Source organism: Macaca mulatta, chromosome 16 (genome assembly GCF_049350105.2).
Source record: "Macaca mulatta isolate MMU2019108-1 chromosome 16, T2T-MMU8v2.0, whole genome shotgun sequence".
In the NCBI taxonomy this organism is placed as follows: domain Eukaryota; kingdom Metazoa; phylum Chordata; class Mammalia; order Primates; family Cercopithecidae; genus Macaca; species Macaca mulatta.
In genome coordinates, this window is record NC_133421.1 from 9,650,355 (window position 1) to 9,674,648 (window position 24,294).

The following is a 24,294-nucleotide window of genomic DNA, read 5'->3' on the forward strand; positions in this document are numbered from 1 at the left end:
GAGTGAACCCGGGAAGCAGAACTTGCAGTGAGCCAAGATTGCACCACTGTACTCCAGCCTGGGCGACAGAGAGAGACTCCGTCTCCAAAAAAAAAAAAAGAAAGAAAGAAAAAGAAAAGAGGCTGGGTGCGGTGGCTCAAGCCTGTAATCCCAGCACTTTGGGAGGCCGAGACGGGCGGATCACGAGGTCAGGAGATCGAGACCATCCTGGTGAACACGGTGAAACCCCGTCTCTACTAAAAAAATACAAAAAACTAGCCGGGCCAGGTGGCGGGCTTCTGTAGTCCCAGCTACACAGGAGGCTGAGGCAGGAGAATGGCGTAAACCCGGGAGGCGGAGCTTGCAGTGAGCTGAGATCCGGCCACTGCACTCCAGCCCCGGCGACAGAGCGAGACTCCGTCTCAAAAAAAAAAAAAAAAAAGAAAGAAAGAAAGAAAAAGAAAAGAAAAAAGCAAGCAGAGAAGGGGAGTGGAGAGTGAGAACTGTAATTTTAGATGTCATCAGGGATGATCAGCAAAGGATTCACTGAGAAGACAAAATTTAAGTGATGACTGGGCAGGTTATGGGATAACTGGGGAATAACGTTTCAGGCAGAGGGAACTGCTAGCACAAAAGCCCTGAGGTGACAATATGTCTGGCATTTTCAGACTTTCAGAAATTTGTCAAGAATAGTACAAAGAATATTGATTGATTGATTGACTGATTGATTGATTGAGACAGGGACTCGCTCTGTTGCCTAGGCTGGAGTGCAGTGCTGCCATTATAGCTCACTGCAGCTTTGAACTGTTGGGCTCAAGTGATCCTCCTCAGCCTCCCAAGTAGCTAGGACTGCAGGTGTACACCGCAAGGCCTGGCTAGTTTTTTTTATTTTTTGTAGAGATGGGGATCTCACTATGTTGCCCAGGCTGGTGTAGAACTCCTGGGCTCAACGAATCCTCCAAAACTGTGGGATTTGCACAGGCAGGAGCCACTGTGCTTTATTTATTTATACCAGTATTGATTTTGGGTTTTTATTTTATTCAATTATTATAATCCATCACAATCTTTATTTTAATGCTCAAATTGTCCCAGATTTAGCCAATGGGCGCCCCTTTGGCTGCAGACCCTAGCTGCTGTGTCTTTTTTGATACATACCAAATATTCTTTAGCATTTCTTTACATTCCGGTGCAACAAAATGTTCCAAAATGTCCCCGGTCCTGGAATCAACCTCTTCTTTTTTTTTTTTTTTTTTTTTTTTTTTTTTTTTTTTTTTTTTTTTTATAGAGGGAGTCTCTCTCCCTGTCGCCCAGGCTGGAGTGCAGTGGCACTAAGGAAGGAGAGCACTACTACTCCTGCTGCCCTCCTCCCCCCACCTTGCCTAGTTCAAAGACAGGAGAAAAGAGAGAGAGAAACAAAAGTAAGATAAATAGCCAGACAACCTTGGCACCACCACCCAGTCCTAGGAGTTAAACAAAGTAATAATAATAACATCAATGCCTGGCCTAAACTACTTGTGTTATCTGTAAATTCCAGACACTGTATGAAAAAAAGCATTGTAAAACTTTTTGTTAGCTGATGCATGTAGTCCCCAGTCACGTTTCCCACGCTTGCTCGATTTATCACGACCCTTTCACGTGGACCCCTTAAAGTTGTAAGCCTTTAAAAAGGCCAAGTATTTCTTTCTCGGGGAGCTCGGCTCTTAAAACGCGAGTCTGCCGATGCTCCCGGCCGAATAAAAAACCTCTTCCTTCTTTAATCCGGTGTCTGAGTTGTTTTGTCTGCGGCTCGTCCTACTACAGCAGGATCTTGTCTCACTGTGAGCTCCGCCTCCAGGGTTCACACCATTCTCCTGCCTCAGCCTCCCAAGTACCTGGGACTACAGGCGCCCGCCACCACGCCTGACTAATTTTTTTTTTCCTTTGTGGTATTTTTAATAGAGACGGGGTTTCACCGTGTTAGCCAGGATGGTCTCGATCTCCTGACCTCGTGATCCGCCCGCCGCAGCCTCCCAGAGTGCTGGGATTACAGGCGTGAGCCACCGCGCCCAGCCGGAATCAACCTCTTCTCTAAGGAGTCCTGGTTCATTTTAGCAAAGAATGGCATTTAGTAACCAAGATCTGGGGCTTTTAGTGTGGGATATCATTGTTTCTAGGCTCACTCAGTGGACAGAGCTAGGAAATATGTGTGTGTATATGTTGTGTATGTGTATATATTTATTTCTATATCTGTACACATAAAAACCATGAATTCATATTGATACCTCCATTAGAAGACTTCAAAGAGAAATGACAGAATCTGATTTATTTTTTTGTTTGTTTGTTTGTTTGTTTTTGAGAGGGAGTCTCACTCTGTTGCTCAGGCTGGAGTGCAGTGGCCCGATCTCAGCTCTCTGCAACCTCCGCCTCCCAGGTTCAAACGATTCTTCTACCTCAGCCTCCCGAGTAGCTGGGACTATAGGCACCTGCCACCATGCCCGGCTAATTTTTGTATTTTTAGTAGAGACAGGGTTTCACCCTGTTGACCAGGCTGGTCTTGAACTCCTGACCTCGTCATCCACCCGTCTTGGCCTCCCAGGTGCTGGGATTACAGGTGTGAGCCACTGCGCCGGGTCCTTGATTTATGTTTTAAAAGGATCAATCTACCCAGTATATTAAGAGTAGAGGCCAGTTGGGCGCGGTGGCTCACACCTGTAATCCCAGCAGTTTGGGAGGCTGAGGCGGGAGGATCATGAGGTCAAGAGATCGAGACCATCCTGGCCAACATGGTGAAACCCCGTCTCTACTAAAAACACAAAAATGCTGGGCGCGGTGGCTCAAGCCTGTAATCCCAGCACTTTGGGAGGCTGAGACGGGCGGATCACGAGGTCAGGAGATCGAGACCATCCTGGCTAACCCGGTGAAACCCCGTCTCTACTAAAAAATACAAAAAACTAGCCTGGCGAGGTGGCTGGCGCCTGTGGTCCCAGCTACTCCAGAGGCTGAGGCAGGAGAATGGCGGGAACCCGGGAGGCGGAGCTTGCAGTGAGCTGAGATCCGGCCACTGCACTCCAGCCTGGGCGACAGAGCCAGACTCAGTCTCAAAAAAAAATAAATAAATAAAAATTAAAAAAAATAAAAATAAAAACACAAAAATTAGCCAGGTGTGGTGGTGCATGCCTGTAGTCCCAGCTACTTGGGAGGCTGAGGCAGGAGAATTGCTTGAACCTGGGAGGCGGAAGTTGCAGCGAGCCAAGATCGCAGCCACTGCACTCCAGCCTGGGCCACAGAGCAAGACTCCCTCTCTCAAAAAAAAAAAAAAAAAAAAGTAGAGGCCAGGAGTGGTGGTTCACGCCTGTAATCACAGCACTTTGGGAGGCTGAGTGGGGGCAGATCACTTGAGGTCAGGAGTTCGAGACCAGCCTGGGCAACATGGTGAAACCCCATCTCTACTAAAAATACAAAATTTAGCTGGGCATGGTGGTGCACGCCTATAGTCCCAGCTACTTGGGAGGCTGAGGCACGAGAATCGCTTGAACTCAGGAGGCTGCAGTGAGCCCAGATCATGCCACTGCACTCCAGTCTGGGAGGCAGAGCAAGACCCTGCCTCAAGAAAAAGTAGACTGTCATGGAACTAGCCAGGAAATAACTTAGGGGGGTATTGCAATAATCTAGGTGAGAGATGAGGGTGGCTTGGACCATGGTGAAATGGTGAAAGTCATGGCAAATAGTCAAATGTTAGACTTTTTTTCTTTTTTGTTTAAGACAGGGTCTCATTCTATCACCCAGGCTAGAGTTCAGTGGTGTAATCACTGCTCACTGCAACCTCAGCCTCCTGGGCTCAAGTGATCCTCCCTCCTCAGCCTCCCAAGTAGCTAGGACAACAAGCATGCTCAGCTAATTTCCCCCCCCCCCACAGAGACTGGGGTCTTGTTATGTTGCTCAGGCTGGTCCTGAACTCCTGGACTCAAGGAATCCTCCTGCCTTGGCCATCCAAAGTGCTGGGATTACAGGCGTGAGCCATCACACCTGGCCCTAACATATTTTAAATAGAAATTGCTCATTCGATGTAGAGTGGGAGAGAAAGAGAACAATCAGGGATAATACTAAGGTTTTTAGTCTAAACAACTGAAGGAATGGAATTTCCATTTACTGAGATGAAAGGGCCACAGGTGAAGAAGGTTTGGAGAAGAAGCCTAGGAGTTTGATTTGCACTTTTGTTTTTTGGGGGTTTTTTTTGTTTGTTTTTTGGGTGTTTTTTTTGTTTTGGTTTGTTTTGGGTTTTTTTTGAGACGGAGTTTCACCCTTTTTGCCCAGGCTGGAGCGCAATGGCCCGATCTCGGCTCACCACAACCTCTGCCAGGTTCAAGTGATTCTCCTGCCTCAGCCTCCCCAGTAGCTGGGATTACAGGTGTTTGCCACCACGACCGGCTACATTTCTATTTTTAGTAGAGACGGGTTTCTCCTTGTTGGTCAGGCTAGTCTGGAACTTCCGACCTCAGGTGATCCGCCCGCCTTGGCCTCCCAAAGTGCTGGGATTACAGGCACAAGACACCGCGCCAGGCCTTGGTTTGCCCATTTTAAGTTTGTGATCTGTATTAGGTTTCCAAGTGTAGATGGTATGTGGGCAATAATATATAAGCATCTGTAATTCAGGGAAGAGTTCTGGAGCTGGAGATGAAAATCTGGGATGTATGAATCTGATATGTAAAGCCACGAAACTGGAAATGACCAAGGTAGTGGGTACAGATAGAGAAGAGGCTGGAAAATTGAGCCTTGGGAACAGTCCAACATTCGGAGATCCAGAAGGTGAGGAACCAGCAAAGCAGTCTGAGAATAAGCTGCTGATGAAGTAGAAGGAATATCAGAAGGGCGTAGCGTCCTAGAAGGCAAGCGAAGAGTGTTTCTAATGGAAGAGTAAGCATCGGTATCAACTGCAGCTAAGTAATGGTCACTAGATTTAGCAATGTGATGGTCATTCGGCAACCTTAACAACGGCAACTTTGATGGGGGCGGGGGACACATGATTAGAAAGCGTCCAAAGGAGAGTGGGAAGATGGAATTGGATAACTTGCTCTGTTTGCTGTAGAAGGGAGTAGAGAAATTGAGTGGTAGCTGGACGGGCGTGTGGGGTCAAGATAGCTTTTGTTGGCTTGCTTCTAAACTGGGAGAAATTCGTGTTTGTAGGCTGATGAGAAAAATCAAGTAGAGAGGGATTTTTTTTTTTTTTTTTTTTTTTGAGATGGAGTTTTGCTATTGTTACCCAGGCTGGAGGGCAATGGCGCGATCTCGGCTCACTGCAACCTTCGCCTCCCGGATTCAAGTGCTTCTCCTGCCTCAGTCTCCCGAGTAGCTAGGAATACAGGCATGCGCCAGCCACCATGCCCTGCTAATTTTGTATTTTTAGTAGAGATGGGGTTTCACTGGTCTCGGACTCCTGACCTCAAGTGATCCACTCGTCAAGCCTCCCAAAGTGCTGAGATTACATGCGTGAGCCACTACCCCCTGCTGAGAGGGAAAATTTGATGGTATAGGAAAAAAAGCAGTGTCCTTGCTTGAGTGGGCCGGGGGGATGGGAAATCTAGTAAAAGTAGGGGTTGGCTTTAGATGGAAGCATTCATCTACAATAATGAGAGAAAAGAAGAGTATGTGGTCACAGACTCAACTAGGTAGGTAGGTAGGTAGGTAGGTAGGTAGGTAGGTAGGTGCGATGTGAATGTTGATGGAAACTCCGGAAGGCTTTATTTTCTCAGTGAATCAGGAAGTAGAAGATAAGGAACGATGAAGAAGGGATTCGCAGTTTGAGGTAAGGGTAGGAATGAAGCAGTCGCATAGGAGAGTAGGAGAGTGAATGAATTGGGGGGAAGTAACGATTGCTGAGTAGCCCTAAGGAGCCACCTGAGCGTGGTGGCGTTAGGACGTGAAATCGGCAGTAAAAAGGCTTTTGCAGGTCGACAGGAGTATGAGACTCGCAAGAGGGCGCTCGCGGGCTGGACCCTGACGGCCGAGTCCCTGAGATTCTCAGAATAACGCGGGAGATTCTCCAAGGAAAGAACTAGAAAACAGGCCGGGCACGGTGGCTCAAGCCTGTAATCCCAGTACTTTGGGAGGCCGAGGCGGGTGGATCACGAAGTCAGGAGATCGAGACCATCCTGGCTAACATGGTGAAACCCCGTCTCTACTAAAAATACAAAAAACTAACCGGGCGTGGTGGCGGGCGCCTGTAGTCCCAGCTACTCGGAGGCTGAGGCAGGAGAATGGCGTAAACCCGGGAGGCGGAGCTTGCAGTGAGCCGAGATCGCGCCACTGCACTCCAGCCTGGGTGACACAGCGAGACTCCGTCTCAAAAAAAAAAAAAAAAAAAAAAGAACTAGAAAACAAACTGCTTTTTCCTTCTCCAGAGACCGAGATACCTATTACCAAAAGGTACTGACGCTGTGAGCAGGATTCGAACCTGCGCGGGGAGACCCCATTGGATTTCGAGTCCAACGCCTTAACCACTCGGCCATCACAGCCGCGTGCGGGTTCGGCCCTGCGCAACTATAGCTGCCTATCAACACGCCCGCCTCCAGCCGGCTCCACCCACGCTGCCTCGAGATGCCAGCGCTCGTGCGCCTCGGCTCGGTGGCGCAGACCATGCCTTCTCTCCAGCAGCCGTCAGCTGCCCCGCTGGAGTGGCAGCTTTCCCATTCTCCCTCTCCTACCCGAGCATAGGATGGAAACAAAACGGTCCCAAATCCGAGCCCTGTCTTCCATACCCTTGAGGACAGACCCTGAGATGCCTACTTCATGCTACTTCATGAAAGCGAAGTGAGAATCTGTAGCTTCCAATAAACACTAAAAGTGCAGGGGAACGGAGGCCCAAAGACAGATTGGCTTGTAAGAAGAATCTTTCTTAAAACCACACAGAAACGCACTTTGAAAGTGGAGAAGTGCACTTGGAGCAATAATATATCACTCCCCACCAACTCAGGCACCGCTGGGATTCGAACCCAGGATCTCCTGTTTACTAGACAGGCGCTTTAACCAGCTAAGCCACAGCGCCGGGGTAAAGCAAATGTGCCTCAAAATAAATCAACTGTGAGCGGGTGACAGTAAGTGATAATCAGTAAATAAGTTCTGCAGTGGTTCTTCATCGACTCATCCCTTCCTAAGCTACCTCTTCCTTTTCAGGTTCTGAGCCAGAGAGTTAATGCTTTGCTCCTGCATTCTTCCAAACCTTTGGGGCCAATTCAACCATGAGTGAGCACATGACTCCATGTGTCCTTAGCTACCTAGACTGACCTGTGTGGTGACCAAGAAGCCAAGGAAGGCCAGGCACGGTGGCTCACGCCTGTAACCCCAGCACTTTGCGAGGTCGAGGCAGGCAGATCACCTGAGGTCAGGAGTTTGCGACCAGACTGAACAATGGTGAAACCCCATCTCTAATTTGTACTAAAAATACAAAATTAGCCGGGGATGGTGGTGGACACTATAATCCCAGCTACTCGGGAGGCTGAGGCAGGAGAATCGCTTGAACCCAGGAGGCGCAGGTTGCAGTGAGCCGAGATGGCGTCATTGCACTCCAGCTGGGTAACAGAGTGAAATTCCGTCTTTTTTTATTTAAAAAAGGAAGCCAAGGAAGACAAACACCCTCGAATACCTCAAGGCACGACGGGGTTAAGCGGGCTTCCTCTGCCTCGGCCACTTGTGACCTGGGCTGGAGCTCACCCAAGCCCTTGGCCACACGTGCCTCTCATCTCTCCTTCCCAGGGTAAACCCAGCTGAGGCCATGCTAGAGGGGACAGCAGAGTCAGAGCTGGGCGTGGATGTAGTAGGCTGAGCAGGGCCCTCACCTGGACAGGATGGGGGGAAAGAGGAATGGGGGTCTTCAGGGGATGGCCCTGTGCACCCTCACTACAACCTTCCTGGAAGCAGGACCGAGTCCCTCCTAGACGCGCTCCCCTCACCCCAACCCCAAACTTCATTCCACAAAGTCCTGGCCGTTTTTATCTTTTTGTATTAAAAAAATAGTAACAGACACAAATATCAAAAACACAAATGCCATCGGCAGAGGGTACAGCTGAGAACACCTGGGTCCCACCTGAGGGGCAGCACCAGGGACTCCATGGTCCACCAACCTCCCCCACCCCCGAGCAGCTAGGGGCTGGATCCCCCAGGTCCTGCTTGGGCCTCAGGCTCTCCTCCCATGTGGGGAGGAGGTGGGAGAGACAGCTGTCTCCCCCGATAAATAAGTGCAGCCCCAACCCTCAGGAGTCGGATTCAGGCTCAGCTAGGATATGGAGAGGCCACTTAAGCAGCCTGTCAGCAACTCTGTCCAGGGGAGGGAAGGATTCCTCTCCAAAGGTGGGAGGTGACACTCCTCTGGGCTGGGCTGGGCTGCGGAGTTCTGCTCTCTGCTCCCTACGAGGTCAGAGGCAGCCCCTGGATCCTGGGCTGGTGATGGGGGTCCGGCCCCCTATGGTGGGAGAAGCTGGGGCAGTTTCCCACTGGTTGGTCCAGCCACATCTGAGTTCTGAGAATTGGGACATAGGAGAAGAAAGCATCTTGTGGACTCCTGGAGATGGTCCCAGAATGGAGTCTAGCTCGTGCCGTTTCCTGCTGTAGGTAAGGCTGGACTGGCTGAGCTCCTGCTTTCTTTCTCCTCCTCCATGGCCAAGTCCTGAGAGCTTGAGGCCTTGGCCCCACCTTGGGCCCTGGCCTCCTCGCAGCCCTCACCCTCACCACTGCCGCCACCGCTGCTGCCCTGCTCGCCTCCACCCTCTTCCATGGGCTCCAGCCCCAGTCCATCCAGCTCTGAGAAGAGTGGGTCATCAGGGTGACCAGGATCTTGGGTGCTGCTCCCACAGTCCACACAGGCCTTGGTAAGAGAAATGGACATGAGGGAGTCAGAGAGGGTCCTCACTGCTAACCTGTCAGCCCAGCTTCCCACCCCCAGCCCACTGTGCTTCCGGAAATGTACTCCCAAGAAGCACCAGTCCACATATATGCACCTGCAGTCCAACAAGGTTGGAAGGTGCCTTGTGCCCTCTACCCAGATGCCATTACAGGAGCGTCACAATGCACATTAGCATAGGATAGGCTGAGAAAAGTTCTGCAAAGACTCATGCAGCTTAATAATAATCCACAGCAAATTCAGTGGAATCAACAGTCTTCAGAATTAATGATCCAAGGATATTGAGATCAGCTCTTGGCCTCGATCCTTTGAACTTGACAAGCTCAATTCTTTTTTCTACCCCTGTCCCAGGCTTCTCTCACCATCACATCAAGAGCCCGAGGCAGTTGGCCCTTGCGGACCCAGGAGTGCACAGCGCCCAGTTCCCGCCGCTGGTCCTCAGAAAACCGGGGCTGCTGCCTCTGCATGGCTCGGAGGCGCTCCCGATCCTGCTTCAGCACAGAGGTCATGTCCCTGCCCGAGAAGGGGTTCAGAAGGCAGAGGCTGGGATCCAGGACCCGGACGAGGACCTGTGAAGCTGGCATCCTTCCTCTACCACAACTCCCCGCCTCATGCTCCTCCCCTAAATCAGGGCTATGGGGGGTCAAGGCTCCCAAGACCAGGAAACCCGCTCTCCTCCTGGGAGGAACTAGTAACAGAGATCCAAGGGGCAGGGAGGATAGGAACCATCTATCCTATCCAGGACAGAGCTAGTAACAGAAAAGAAAACTGCCCCCCTACTACCTCTGAAAGGAAGGCCAAGGCGGCCTCTGAAATGCCTCACCTGGAGGGTACCTGGTAAGTCATCATGACGCGCTGGTCAGCATTGGCCATGAGCAGCCAAATGGGATCCTGGAGCACGTACTTAATCACCTGGTCCCCCGGCTCAGCCCCGCCCCGAGCAGCCCCAGCCTCAGCCTCGGAAGAGTCGATGCTGCCAAAGTATTTGCTTGTGTGGCTGCTCTGGCTGCTGCCTGAGAAGTGGGGGGGCAGACCAGTGGAGTCAGGCTGGCTGCATGCCCACTCCGGGGGCTTCACAAGGCCTCCCTCAAAAGGCCACATGTCCATCCCAATGGCCTTAGGGAGCTCCGCCAAGATGGGGCCTGGGCTCCCAGCTCCCCAGTCACTGCCCGACCCTGGGAGGTGTTGGAGGTGGGGCACTCACGAGTGATGCTGGCTGAGGTGCTGCCCCCCTCATGGGAGCCTGAACCAGACCCAGAGCCCAAGCCAGAGCCCAAGGAGCCCGAGGCTGCGGAGCCTGTGCCGGAGCGCGAGTCCTCTTGCAGCAGCAGTTCCAGCAGGTCGCTGGAGCCGGAAAGTGCGTCCTGATTGGAGGACTCAGTGACCTCCACCTGGAGGAGGGGAGGGGGGCAAGGAGGGATGAAGGGGTCAGCACCTACGCTTCCTTCAACTGCTCTCACTGGTTGTGGGCAGAGGCACATCCAACCCCAGTGGTCTCTGCTCCCCACTTCGTGACAGTAGGGCCAGGCTGAGAGAGAAGAAAGCTGGCGAAGAGTGGGGATGTGAGGCCAGACCCTTTCCAAGTGGCAGATACTCCCTCAGAAGTTATTGAGATGTCCTCACTACCTGTCAGACAGACAGGACTGTCCCTTCAATGAGGAGTTAGCCAATTTCTGCCTCATTCAGAAATTCAGCCGGGGTCTCCCTCCACCTCCTGGAGGCTGAGACACTGGCCTGGCAGAGGCAGCAAGCAGCATAAGGTGGCAAAGGGGCGGGGCTGGGGTGGGGACTGGCGGGCAGACGCAGGGATCAGTGCTCACCAGTCTGGCCTCTGGCTCAGCAGCCTCCTCACTGGGAGGTGGGGGCCCAGCACTGCTCCCAGGGCCCCCTGCACCAGCAGCCCCCTCAGCACGGGGGAGCTCCTCAAGCTGCAGCAGATTAAGCTGGAGTGGAGAGCTGCATCTCGAGTTGAACAGTGGAGAGTCCGGGCGGCGAGGAGGGCTTGGGGGGAGGGCGGGCAAGGATGGAGAAGGGGAGTACGAGGCAGGAGTGGGAGGCCCTTCAGCAGGGGTCTGGGGTGCCCCGTAAGGATAGCTGGATGGGGTTGGGAACAGATAGTTAGGGAGCACCAAGGCCACCATGGGGGTCACCAGAGGGGTGGGGAAAGCAGCCGGGGGCACAGATGTGGGAGCAGGGGGAAGAGGCTGGGGGCCTCCTCGAGGGGAGAACACTGGGAGAGGGTAGGGCTGGACAACTGCTGGGAAGGGGGTAGTGGCTGGTGGGGCAGGCCAGGGGGTGGAGGGTGGCACAGGTGAGGGGTGTGAGACGTAGCAGGGCGCTTCAGCCCGAGGGCTCTGGTGGTGGCGTGAGCGCTTGGCTTTGGATCGGCAGTGGTGTCGGCGGCTTGGGGGTGCGGGGCCGTGGTGGCAGCCTGTGGGAAAAGACTAGGGTTAGCGAGGGCCTCAACCTGGGGTTAGTGCCCCTGCTACCCACACTGCCGTGACACTCTGACCAGGGAGAGGGCAGGCCAAGGCTCCAGAGAGCTTCTCAACCCACACAGAATGGGGGGCTCAGGAGGTGGGGCACCTTCAGGGAAGAATCACAGGAGCCAGGGACAAGGGGATTTATTGAGAAAGGAACAAGGCCAGGGAGAGGTTACAAGAGGGGTCGAGCTGGGGGTGTGCGGAAGATGGAGGCACGCTGGCAGATGGAGGAGGCAGGGTGCGTCCATGGACACATGGACAGGTGGCTCTGGTCCCTCCGCCAAACTCCTGCGGGCGCTGCCAGCATAGGCGTTCCTCCTGCCCATCGAGGCCGTGTTCTGCCTAGCTTGCGATGGAGTGAAGAGGGGGGCTGGAAAGCCCAGTCCTGAGTCCTGCGTCTGCCTGCAGGGGGTCTCCCTCAGGCACCTGGAGGGGCTGCCTTCCACCTGCCCTTGAAGCCCAGACCCCACCCAGAGTTGGCCCAGAGTCTATGCATGTCTCTTCATCAGTGACAACTGACTCCTAAGTGGGCACACTTCCTGCCCCTGACCCCGCCCCCAGGCTAGGCCTGAAGTCGCCTACCTGGAGCACAGCACTTCCGCCTGCCCGTCCCAGTGCCATCCCCCCAGGCTGCCCTCCTCTGGCTGCAGCCCAGAACCCCGGCCTAGTGGGGAGAAGCTAGCGAGGGACCTGTCCCTAGGCAGGCCTGGTGGTGGAACCACCACCAGCCTGGGTCCCTGGAGCAGAAACACCTCCCTTAAGATCCACCCCCCGACAGTCCAGTCCTAGACTGGGCAAAGGGCAGGCTCCGGCAGGCCCCAGGTGGCTACCTCGCTCGCCAAGGGCTGAGGGCGCTGTGGAAGAGCTGTCGAGTCCACGCAGCCTGCCCAGGTCTCGGAAGCGGCTGAGGAAGGCTTGCTCTTCCTTCTGTGTGTGCAGGGACAGCACGGCCTTGGTCAGCCCTACTGGACGGTAGGCATCTGGGGCTGGGTCAGGGGCTACTGTGGGGCTGGGGGCTGGGCTGGGGGCTGGGCCGGGGGCTAGGCCAGGCAGGTCCTCCATCATGATGATGTCTGAGGAAGGTGAGATACAGAAAGGTCATCAGAATCACCTCAGGGGTCAACAAATCCATACCACACCCTCCCTGTCCGATAGCCTAGCCAACCCCTGGTGGCTCTGCCCCACAGCCGAGCCTGGTCCCCATGTACATTTCTTGGTCACCTCTCTGCCAAGGGCTGGCCCTGGGTCCTCTCCTCCATGCAAAGCTGGCCCAGAAGAGGAGACGATAGATACTCAGGTCCCTCCAGTGGCCACTCCCCTCCAGGAACTCTACTGGGATGACCCCCTCACAACTCTCGTTGGAAGAGAAGCCCACCCCTTGCCTTTCCCTCACACATTCTGTTTCTCTCCTTTTTTTTTGAGACAGAGTCTCGCTCTTTCTCCCAGGCTGGAGTGCAGGGACATGATCGCGGTTCACTGCAACCACCACCTCCTGGATTCAAGCCATTCTCCTGCCTCAGCCTCCCAAGTAGCTGGGACTATAGGCGCGTGCCACCACGCCTGGCTAAGTTTTGCATTTTTAGTAGAGACAGAGTTTCACCATGATGCCCAGGCTGATCTCGAGCTCCTGATCTCAGGTGATCTTCCTACCTCAGCCTCCCAAAGTGCTGGGATTACAGGCCTGAGCCACCACGCCCAGCCCTTCACACATTTTCAAGGTCCATATCCAAAGACCCTTCAGGGAGCTTCAATTTTCCTCGCCTTCAGACCCTCTGTGGTCAGCACCTCAGGGCAAACCCCCTACCCCAGACTGTGTGTTTCAACTGACAGTAACAATACGAGAAGCAGAACAGGGGAAGGGCAAAGTTGAGAAGCCTGGCAGGGACGGGAGAGCAAGAAGCGGTAGCCCCAAGCCCCACGTCAAGGGAGGCCTCCTTCTCTCCATTGGGCTGGAAGGGAGGGGAAAGGCAGGAGGGAGCTCTAGCTGGGAGACTGGTAGAGCCCAAGCACTGCCCCCCAGCTCCACGCCCATACCCGACTCCGGGGGCTTCTTGTCTCCCACATGGACGATGGTGGAGCTGAAGCTACACTGACTGGTGACGGACACCACGCTCTCCGCCTTATTGGCCAGGGCGAGCGGGCTCAGGGTGCCTCCCACCACTGGCTCCTTCCGGGGGGTGGCCCCCTCCCCAGACAGCACTGCTGACGGCGGATCTGTGCAGAGAGATGGTGCCAGTTACCATCCCCACCCCCACTGGGAAGTCAGGGGAGAGGATCCCAGGGAAAAGGGGAAGGGGACGGTGGTAGGGAACAGTCTGGAGACCAGGAGGCTGGGGAGGACGGCAGGGCACAGCAAGAGGGCCCAGCAGCAGAAGGGAAAAGACACAGGGCCACCAGGCCAGGATGGGGCAGTGGGAGCAGGGTGCACTGGGTCTTTACCTTTCTTGGTCCCCACAGGGACTGGACCAGTCCTCTGCTTGTCATCGTCAGAGGCTGAGGAGGTGGTGTAAGAGGAGGAGGAGGCACATTTACGCTTAGTGGTGCTGGGGAGGTTGCAGCTCTCCAGATACCTGGTGATGGACACAGCAGAGGGCATCAAAGAAGGGCTTGGGGTGGGCAGGGCTAGAGCCCGAGGTGGAGAAGACGCCTGCAGGCCTTACCTGAGGATGCTGTCCAGGCAGTTGATCTGTTGGTAGGAGCAGCTGGAGGCTTCTTTCCTCTCGGCCTCCTCAGGGGCCAAGGCTAGTGGGGCCGGGATGGGAGCAGAACCCGTCTCCAGCTCTGGGTCTGGGGATTGGCAGGGAAGGGCCCTGGCCTTGAATGTGCCTGTAGCTGGGGCAAAGAGAGAAAGAGGAAAATAGTCTTCTCAAGCTCACATGGAAAAAAACAGCAAATAGGTTGGCGGTGAAGATCAGGGGACCCCCCCAGGTCTGTCTCCTCACCCATACATTGTCACCAACTCACCAGGGAGGCGAGGCCGGGGCTGAGGCCGGGCCCGAGACTCAATAAAAAGCTGCTGGCCCTGGTGCTTCACCAGATGCACATCCTTACAGATCTGCTGGAAAGTCACCTGCAGGACAGCACCACAGTGAGCAGCAGCAGGGGGTGTGGCCAGTGTCAGGGGCCCAGGGCACAATAAAACAAGAAAGTACCAGTGGGGAGGCACAGACGCCTTGATGAGAGCAGGGTAAGAAGGAAACGGCAGGAAGGAGAGGGCAAAGGGGGATCGGGCAAGACTCTGGGACTGGCAGTGCTGGTTCCGAGGAGGAGAGGGGAAAGGGCGATTAGAGAACACGGTGGGAGCAGGTCACTCACTGGCGCAGGAGGCCCAGGCCCCTCTGCATCACCCCCGTTGCTATCACTGGAGGAGCCGGGGCTGTGGAGAGGGCCTGGAGATGTCACGGGGCCGACTCCACAGAGTCCTGTGGGGCTGGGGCTGTGCACAGGCTGCAGCGGGGAGAGGGCAGGTTAGATGGCTTGATCCTACTTCCCACCCCCTTCTTCACCTCCCACGCTCCCTCTCCGCTACTCTCACCTGTAGCAGCAGCCGGTGGATCTGCTCTGACAGCTCCTGGATATCAGTGTCCAGGGTCGGAGCTGGGCTGGGGGCCGGGGGAGTGAACACATCCTCATTCAGCGGGGCCCTGTAGGGTGGAGAAGAGTGAGTCCAGCCTGGCCCAGTCCTGTCCCCCACCACACTGCCCTATCCCCAACGCCAGCTCGGGGACATGGCCCCCACTTACGTGCGTACTTTGTGGCGGCCCAACACGAAGGCTACCTTGCGGCTCCAGGGATGCACAAAGCCAGCCCAACTGGTGTCCATGGTGACATACTCCCCGTTGCGGGCACAGAAGCGGATGGGGGAGTGGTCAAAGGGCTGGCCCGCCAACTGCAGGACTGATGGAAGTGGGAAAGGAGGAGGGGTCAAAGGTAGGGAGAGCTGAGTAATGGGGAGGCCATGGCACTGGAGATCCAGGAGACCAAGGCACCAAGAGACCCAACCTGAAGGGCAGCCATTCAAAAGCCCGGGACAGTGGGAAGGGTGAGCAGGGCAAGAGGAACTCACTCTTCTTGTGGATAGCCAGCATGAGGGGTCGGTCCTCAGGGTGCAGGAACAGGAGCACTGGGGCCCCCAGGAGGTCCTGGGGCAGGTAGCCCAGCAGGGGGGCAGCCCTGAATGAGAAGGAGGCATCAGAGTGGCCGTGGCCTCAGCCCTGGCTGCCCTCCTCTCCTCTAGGTCCTATCCTCACCTTTCATCCACATCCTGGAAGAGGCAGCTGGGCGTGTGCCGTGTAGTGAAAATCCTCTTGTCAGGGGGTATCCGGGGAGCTGAGGCACAGACAGTGGGGTCACTGGGTTTCGTCCAGAATGCCCAACTCCTCAGCCCTCCACTCTGCCTGGGCCCAGGCTGGCTGACGATTTGCCACACAGCTGTGCCCTGGGCACTATGGGCCCAAAGATGGTCTGGGCCAATCCTATGCCCTGTACCAGTACCACGACTGAGAGCAAGCAAGGCACTCTTCTCTGCCCTCCTCTAGCTCAGTAATACTCAACTCTACCTCTAAAAGGAGCTCAAATCCTCATCTTTACAAAAGCTTTTCTTGTTCCAAAATTCAAAGGGTCTGGCTAAGCCTCCCAAATTCATGCCTGACCATGAGGAAATGTCCTTCCTCCCAGCCCCCACCAGGCCAGGGCCCAGACCTGCTCACCTTCGTAACCCGAGTGGATGCGCTCTGCAATCAGCAGGCAGCACGGCTGCGCAGGGGCCCCATCTGAGACCCGGATCTTGGTCACATACGGGGTTAGGCGGAATGGCTGGTACCGAGGCCCTGGATCCCGGTCAGGACCTCCTCTAGCAAAGCAGAGAGGAGCATTAGGGACTTTCAACCCAACCACAAGATCACAGCACACAACAGCAAAGACCCTGAGGAGGGGGCAGAAAGAGGCAGAGGTAGGCCGGGCACAGTGGCTCGCGCCTTTAATCCCAGCACTTTGAGAGGCCAAGGCAGGCGGATCACCTGAGGTCAGGAGTTCAAGACCAGCCTGGCCAACATGGTGAAACCCCATCTCTACTAAAAATACAAAAATTAGCTGGGCGTGGCGGCGCCTGTAATCCTAGCTACTTGGGAGGCTGAGGCAGGAGAATCGCTTGAACCTGGGAGGCAGAGGTTGCAGTGAGCTGAGATCATGCCACTGCACTCCAGCCTAGGCGACAGAATGAGACTCCCTTTCAAAAAACAAAAAACAAAAAACAAAAAAAGAGGAGGCAGAGGTCTTCTCCACCTCCCCTCACCTACCTGATACGGCAGAAGACAGACTTCTCCTGGGTAAAGTCCCTGAGGCCTGAACCTGAGACAGACAGGAGAAGAGTGAGCACAGCCTCCCGCCCCTTCCCTAGGCTGCGAAGAACCTACTAAGGGAAAGTCTGGGTCCCCTGGCCCCTCACAGCAGGAACTTCCCGGGACTGCTCATGCCTCCTCACAGTGCTTGGGCACCTTACCTGCTGAGGCCCCTGTGCCCCAGGTGGGCAGGCGAGATGGAGCAGTGGAACCATAGAAGACTCCCACATCCTGGGGAGCCAGGAGCTCGGAGAAGCGGGTACCCCGGAACACGTCCCTCTTGCATCGCAGCAGGACAGCTGCCTGCTCCGAAATGTAGACGATTCGGCCCGTCAGGAAGGAGACAGCCACTGAGAAGGTATCCTGGCAGGAAGGGGAGAGCAACAGCAGATTGAAGAGCTGAGGGAGAAGGGGTAGGGGTGCATCGGGATGGAGAGGCCAGGCGGCCGCTGACCTGGTTACGAAGCGTGTACTCAGACGTGATGTGCTCCAGCTCCTCCAGGGTATAGGTGGACATGTCCATGGAGCAAGGCTCGCCCTCCTCCAGGCTCCACTGCTGGTAGTATTCCTGGTTGGCTGCAGGGTGGAGGCAGTGAGGCATTCAGTAAGGAGGCTGCCTCAACACAGGAGCCCAGGTCCTGGCCATTCCCTCTTGGGACATACCACTTACCCTGCACTTGCTTGACACAGGCCAGCGCGTACTGCAGCGTGGCCAGGGTCCCAGAGCGGCCCTTGCCCCGGCGCTCTGGTGGCAGTCGAAGCTTGAGCTCTCGAAGTGCTGTCATGAGTTCCTTCTGGGTCCTCGCCCGGGCTGACTGTTCACTGCTGCGGGGCCCACAGAGAAGGAGATAAAGACATTAGTCCCAGAGTGTGGCCTGGGCCCCCAGACCTCTCCTCCAGCCTCACTCGACGTACCTGCAGCCACTGGTGGACGGGTTGTCCTGCTCTGAGCTGGCACTCAGGAGGCTGTAGGCAATGGAACTGCTAGGTGGGGATGGGCTCTGAGAGTTTGTGCTAGGAGACAGCAACAGGCCCAGTTACAGGTAGGGCCAGCAGTGTGAGGCCTGTCACCCAGCTCTGCCTGCTCACAAGACCACTCCTAGAGCCAACATACACATCCATACGCACCTCTTGCTGCTCTCAGTGGTCTCCAGCAGGGCTGAGTCCTTGCCATTGCCTGAGGAGGAGCTGTGTGAGCTCCGCTGAGATGCGCCCCTGGACTCATGCCCGTTGGACTCATTGCCACTTGAACCATTGCTGTTGGCATCGGTGTCATCGGCCAGGCTGGGGCCTGGGCAAGGCCGGTGCTGTGGGGGCCCAGGGGATGGGACCCCCCCGGGACAAAATGATTCCCCAGGCCTGGGGTCCCCTCCCCCATCAGCCCCTTCTAGGGGGCCACTCATGTCTGGGCCATGGGGAGAACAGAACAGAGAAGGCGAAGAGGCCACCACGGATGCACGGGGGGGCCTGGAGGCCTGGCTGAGGGAGTGAGGTGGAAGATTTAAGTCTCTGAGGGTTGACAAGTTCGAGCACAGCCAGTACCTGGAGAGGGAAACCAGGAAGTAGAGTTTGCAGAAAGCTGGTTTGTTAACTCCAGAGCACCTGCTGGCTTCACTCAGACTTTCCCCTGCCTGGCCTCATGCGGGACTGATGGGAGTGGGACCCAGGCCTGGGGCTTCCAATGGGGAGTCAGGATGTTTCCTGTACCCTTAGGGGGGCTGCAAGTGGGAGAAAGTTCTCCGGAGCCTTCCTTCACATCCTCTGCCACCCTGGCCTGAGCAGTCGATAACTACGGCTGTCGGCAAAAACCTGGACACTTCCCATTCCCCAGTTCCCATTAGGTCTCCACTCTGCCTGGGCCTCCAAGGCCTCGGAGCAGGGGGTGAGCTGGTCGCCTCCTATATTTAGGCCTCCAGGCTAATTTTATCCGGGGGCGGTGCCACCCCCGCTGCACATGCGCGCCGACGTGCGCGGCCCCACCACGCGCTTCCGCCGCCGCCACGGTCGCCAGGGAAACCGACGTCAGCTGCTGAGCTCAGCGGTTGCTGGAGGGACCACAGGAGGGCAGAAGGAGCGACCCCTCCCCCATTTCCCGGCGGAAGTGGGGGAACGGCCCACTCTCACACTGGTGGGTGCGGCCGGGGGTCACGCATCCTTTACATATCCCCAGTCCCAGGATGGCTCAGTGGCCGCACGAAGTGGGACGGCCTATTAGGATTCCAGGGTTGTCCTGGCTTCCCTAGGACGAAACACGACGGCCACCGCCCTCCGCGCAAAAGCCCCTCAACCTGACTCTCGCCTGGATCCCAATCATTCTGCTCAAGACAACACAGCCTTTCCTTCTTTAGCCCCTGCGCTGCTTCCCCACCGCGAGGACCGAAGCCGGCAAACTGCCATCGTCAAGGACCCGAGGATCCTCTCAAAAAAGAGTCCCCTACTTTTCTGGCCAGACCCCCACCCCAAGTCTTGGGCAGAAGAGGCACAACACCAACAGATCGTTCTTCCCCTATTCCCCGTCTAACCACACCCCCACTACTGAGCATTTTCTCAGCGCCAGGCGAAAAGGGAAGGTTGTGGCCAACAGCAGGAACTAGCGCTGGGAACGGGATGTTCCAGTCCGAAGTGGGCTGACATCACAGGCGGCGCAGGGCCAGGGACTGGAGAGCAGAGACACGGGGAGCGCCGAAAGCCTAATGGGGTCCTGGTACGGGGGCAAACCTGGGGCCCCTCGAGTAACGAGCAAGAAGACCAGGGCATGCGCGCTGAGCCGGCTGTGGGGCCAGGCAAGATGGGACGGGGAGGTGGGGACAAGCTGGAGGTAAGGTGAGTGGGTCAGGAGTGCAGACTCCCGGTGCAAGATTTCGAGGAGCACTTCGGTCCCCGGGGGCGGGGAGAGGGTGGGTAGCGGTAAGGACGACAGTGTGCCCTCTGACTGGCTGGGCCAAAAGTAGCCCATCAGATTGGAAGTGGCAGCGGTCCGGCTCAGGGACGGAGATCGGCCCCAGGATGGCCGCAGAGATGCCTACCTGGTCGCGGGAGTGTCCTCGGCCCGCCTGCCCGCCGCTGCTCCAGCCCGCAGCCGAGTGGAAGCTCCACCGGGCGGGGAGGCGGGTTGCATAATGCCGGGCACTGCCCCCTCATTGGCCTCTTGCCGACAGAGCCGCAGGCCCCGCCCCCGATTGGCTGGGGATCTCTTCCCGGCGCCTGATTGGCTAGTGGCCTCCACTAAGGTCAGGGCTGTGTCACACACACGGGCGCACGTGGACCTGGGTGCTGGTGCTGGGCTGAAGAGCCTCAGACACCGCCCAGCCAATGGGCGCAGGACGCTTGCACAGTGAATAATGGAAGGGAGGAGAGAGGGAGGTACGCTGCGCCTCTTTAGGGAAAAAACCCGGGCCAGAGTAGGTGCTCAAGACTTGCCTATTTCCTGAACGCACTAGCCTTGCAGAACACAACATCTTGGCATCTTCGCCCTTCCAGTGGTGGGGAAAAGGAATGGCGCTGGGAGTTAGGCCACGCTGGATGAGATGGGTGGTCCTTGAGAGGAGGGGACAGACAGAAACCTGGCTGGGCCTCTCCTGGGTTCCTGTCCCAACCTTGTTCCTTCCCAACCTTCGTTCTACATAATGAAGCCCTTTAACCGAAGCACTTCCTCTGACACTTCAAATCCTGGGAGAGGACAGTTAAGGGCCCACGTGTGATTGGTGGGTGAGTGGGTGGAGGAAAGATGCGGACAATGGAAGGAGCGACCAGAGCCAATAGTGGCTGTGAAGAGAAACAATGGCAGGTGCTTCTATGGCCACTCAGAGAAAAGGTCTCTGGGCAGCCTACGTGGTGTCTAGTACTTCCCTCCAGAGAACACAGCCACCCACAATTAAGGCTGCCCCAAAAGTGGGGGCCAGGAAGCCAGGACTACAGAGGGACCAAGGGGATGGCAGAGAGAAGAGGCTAGCTGGGGCCCTAGACAGAGAAAGGTGGGGTGGCAAGGGCTTCATATTTCCACTGCTTGGAAAAGAGAAAGCCAAACTCCAGGGGCCCAGCCGGAACGTCATCTGTCTCATTCACTGTACTCTCCAGAGCCCAGGCCAGGACCTGACACATGGCAAGTGATCGATAAATACGGTAACATGATTTTTTTTTTTTTTTTTTAAACAAGGATAGGTTGGGGAGGTGGAGAAAGAGTGTAAACAGGAGAAAGGGGGCTGGGAATTCTAATTCTTTTAAAGAGGGGAGTAGTCCTAGAAAGAAAACAGGGGAACGATTTGCAAGCAATAAAATGTTAGTCTGGTCCCAGGAGAACTGCAATTACACAGCCCCCTCGATCCAGGACCGTGATGAGTAGTTCCTCGCAGGGCTCCCTGGAAACGTGGGTAGTAGATGAACAGGCCTCCAAGCAGCTGCTGACATAATCATTGTGGGGGCACGCCCCTCACTGTCACGTGGCCTAAACTTTCCTGAACAATGAGGGGAGGGTGAAGGGGAGGGCTCTGTGGAAAAGCTGGGACAAGAGTGTGTTATAAATTAACCCAGAAAAATCGAAACAGGAAAACAAAGATTCAGGAGCCTGGAGGCCGGGCGTGGTGGCTCACGCCTGTAATCCCAGCACTTTGGGAGGCAGGCAGATCACCTGAGTTCGGGAATTCGAGACCAGCCTGACCAACATGGAGAAACCCTCTCTCTACTAAAAAAAAAAAAAAAAAGATTCAGGAGGCTGGATTCTCAGTCTCCTCTCCCTGAAAATGATCCTCCCCACCCCAACTCATACTGTGGCCTTGGTCTTGTCTCATTTGCAGACACCTCTTCCCTGAAAACACAGTTTTTCTCCCCCCTCGGGGATTTAGGTGTGATCCCCCCTGACCTAGGCAGTCCTTGCTCTCCCGCCTCCATCTCCCTATCTGTCTTTTGCATACACAAAAGGCTCCAGCCCTCCAGCAGCCCCCGCTTGCTCCCAAGGCTCTTGTTGTCCTGCTTCACCGTCCCCACAGTAACCAGGCCCTGCTGCCGTCAATGGAGGCGAGGGGGCGGGAGACAGCGGTGACGTCAAAGCGGAAGAAGGGGGCGGGGCGAGGCTGCCGGGGAATGTGGGGCAGGGAGGCTGGAGAGCCTGGAGAGGCAGCGGTTTGGGAGGCGGCCAGCCCGAGAGGGCGGCGGCCAGCGCACTTGGGAACATCATGTTCTCTTGGCTGGTGGCCCAGGACATGCACCCGGCCTGGGCGCCTCCCCCAACCAAACGACAGCCGTCCTGTCCCAAAGCCAGGGATTCCTGGAGAGAGGATTAGGAGGAAGGGGGCCCCCTCCCCACACCTCCTCGCCACCACGCCTGGCTCTCTTTTCAGGACTCCCATCTGCCCGCTCCTCAGCTTGTTCCCTCAGCTCTGGCTTTTCCTCTCTCCCAAACTGTACACATCTGCTGGCCTGGTACCAAAGACCCAGGGCGGAGAAGTTGGAGGCCCAGACTCTGGGAGAAAACACGCACCTTTTTCTCCCTTCCAGAAGCCCTCCTTCAGAGCCTGAATCTCTTGTTATTATGGCAGTGGGGGTGGGCGCGGGAGGCGGGGAGGACAGGGAGGAGAAGGGGCCTAGGATGAGAAAATCAAACTGGGACAGAGCAAGTGGCCCAATCTGGGGCCTGGATCCTGGGAGAGGGCTAGAAGGGAGGAATGAGGGAATTTGGACTGCTGCCTGAAGACCAGAAGAGCCAGGAAGAGAGAAATGGGACGCCATCAAAACTTGCAGAAAAACTTGAGAATGTGAGACTAGTCCCCAGCCACAGCAGGCACATAAATCTCTCACCATGACCCAGGCATTATGATAAGCACTTTACATTATTTCATCCCCAGAACAACCCCGTGAGATAGGTATTATTACCCCCATTCTCGGGGGGATAACTAAGGCACAGAAGTTACTAAACTTGTCCAGTGCCTCATAACATGGTCTCAAGCTCTTAACAAATGGAGCCCAGGATTCAAAAATCTGAACTCTAATAATGGCTTGTCATTCTGGTTTCTTACCCTTCAGGAACCTGTGAGGTGTTAACCAACCTGTAAGCTGCATTCCAGCACTGGCAAACCTGGCCTCTCAAATACCCAGCCAATTCTAAGTTTGGTGCCAGGAACACAGACTGCATCCAACCCCTTTCTCTGCCTTAGGCCTGATCCCAAGACACTGTTTGCACTCCCCACACACTTAACATCATAGCCCATTTTCCCAGGCTCACAAAGTGCTTGAGACCACCCTAGCAGCTACCAGCCCCAATGATTTCCTACGAAGCCCACTTTCTCACTTTTCTACCTTATGTCAGGCCAACTTTACCAGACGCCTGGCCTGGTTGTTTGTACAGACAGATATCAAAACACCTTGTTGGTGCCTCCCCACCTCCAGCGGCTCAGAAGGACGTGCACAGCCAATCTGCACAAATCCCAACCCCATCACTCGTCTCAGAACTCAATAGTTGCTACCCCACATCTATTCTCAAGGACGACTCTGAGGCCTAAACCCTTCCGTTTAACATGAGAAAGACACCCGGAGCCGTAATGTGACTGGCTCTGGGTCTCACAAATTATCACACCATCCTTTCTCATATCAGCATGCCAACCCTTTGGTACCCTCCGATTTGCCTTACCAGGGCATCCCTCCCGTCTTCGAACCTCTGCCTCTTTCAAGTGTTTAAGGCGACCACCCAAACAGCAGCCACTAAAACATTCTCCATCAGCTCTCAAGGGTCCCGTTCCGGTACCTCCCTGGGAGCAGGGGCTCCTTCAGTCCCGACCTGAAAGGGAGCTCCCTCAGGTCGCAGAAGGCTTCCGAGCCCTTCCCCCCGGGCAGTCAAGTGTCCAGGGACTCTAGGGGGGCGAGGGATCTGATGTCACTAACTCCCACCCCGTCCCTCTAGACCTGAGTTCGTGGTCCCTACTCTCCACAACCATCAGAGCTCCCACCGGAGCTATCACGTATTGGCATGATCCCACACACACACTCTATTTAACACCTTCCCAAACGGCCACACCACCCCGGAAAAGTCCACATCGACCGCCCCGCATCTCTTCCCCATCCCCGGGCACTCACCGCTCGGCGCGCACGCACACTCCAAATTTCTTCTAGGACTTCTAGCATTACGCTGGCTCCTCCAAACCCGCCCACGGGCCGCGCTGCCACGCCCCCCACGCTTATTGGCTTAGGGGCGCCGACCCATGCCCCGTGCCGCGTGCAGCCGTCGGCCCCCGCACAGCCTCCATTGGCGCCTCCGGCCGCCATCGTCTTCTCATTGGTCAGCAGGCCGACGGGGGCGGGAGAGATACACGTGCGAGAGGGGCCGCCCCAACACGGCGATTGGAAGCCTGACCGGAAGCCACGCCCTCCACACTTCTGAGGTTCTTATTGGCTGAGGAAATAACCCCCGACCTGCCAAGATTGGTGACGTCAGTGCCAGTCCTGCTCTCCAAGCTTTCTCATAGGCTGAGAGGTCTAGGAGCTGTAGGGTACACGTGCCGGCGGTCTCACGCGGCAGCTTGTTTACCCAGAGGCTGGGGATTTTCCTTGACGACACTCTTAACCACGGCTGCTAAATCTGCGCAGGCGCAGCGAGCGTGACCTGCACGCAGGCGCAGACGTGAGCGGTGGC

General features: G+C 55.9%; 1 protein-coding gene and 2 non-coding genes across 10 annotated transcripts; all 3 read right to left on the reverse strand.

Moving 5' to 3' along the window:
* Positions 1-6,388: 6,388 nt before the first annotated feature.
* On the reverse strand, positions 6,389-6,470 carry TRNAS-CGA (transfer RNA serine (anticodon CGA)). The gene has a single exon. It is a non-coding gene; the product is annotated as a tRNA-Ser (tRNA).
* Positions 6,471-6,926: 456 nt separating this feature from the next.
* Positions 6,927-7,000, reverse strand: TRNAT-AGU (transfer RNA threonine (anticodon AGU)). The gene has a single exon. It is a non-coding gene; the product is annotated as a tRNA-Thr (tRNA).
* A 936-nt stretch (positions 7,001-7,936) lies between these two features.
* On the reverse strand, positions 7,937-23,781 carry PER1 (period circadian regulator 1). 8 transcript variants are annotated; one of them, XM_077970226.1, is made up of 24 exons: positions 23,739-23,781; positions 23,296-23,442; positions 17,802-18,215; positions 17,589-17,687; positions 17,344-17,498; positions 17,128-17,249; positions 16,835-17,036; positions 16,632-16,683; positions 16,044-16,186; positions 15,585-15,663; positions 15,401-15,507; positions 15,078-15,231; positions 14,870-14,978; positions 14,650-14,781; positions 14,299-14,404; positions 13,995-14,166; positions 13,774-13,904; positions 13,369-13,548; positions 12,165-12,407; positions 10,672-11,282; positions 10,056-10,242; positions 9,675-9,864; positions 9,214-9,364; positions 7,937-8,815 (listed from the first exon to the last, which is right to left on the reverse strand). In XM_077970226.1, exons 2-24 carry the CDS (start codon positions 23,301-23,303, stop codon positions 8,537-8,539), a joined length of 4,026 nt encoding a protein of 1,341 aa, XP_077826352.1. In that variant the 5' UTR covers positions 23,304-23,442; positions 23,739-23,781; the 3' UTR covers positions 7,937-8,536. The 8 variants fall into 8 exon arrangements, 7 of the variants coding, with proteins under 7 accessions (XP_077826352.1, XP_014974037.2, XP_077826354.1 ...); XR_013406060.1 differs by lacking the exon at positions 23,296-23,442 and having other exon boundaries at positions 10,056-10,286; positions 10,582-11,282; XM_015118551.3 differs by lacking the exon at positions 23,296-23,442.
* Positions 23,782-24,294: the final 513 nt, after the last annotated feature.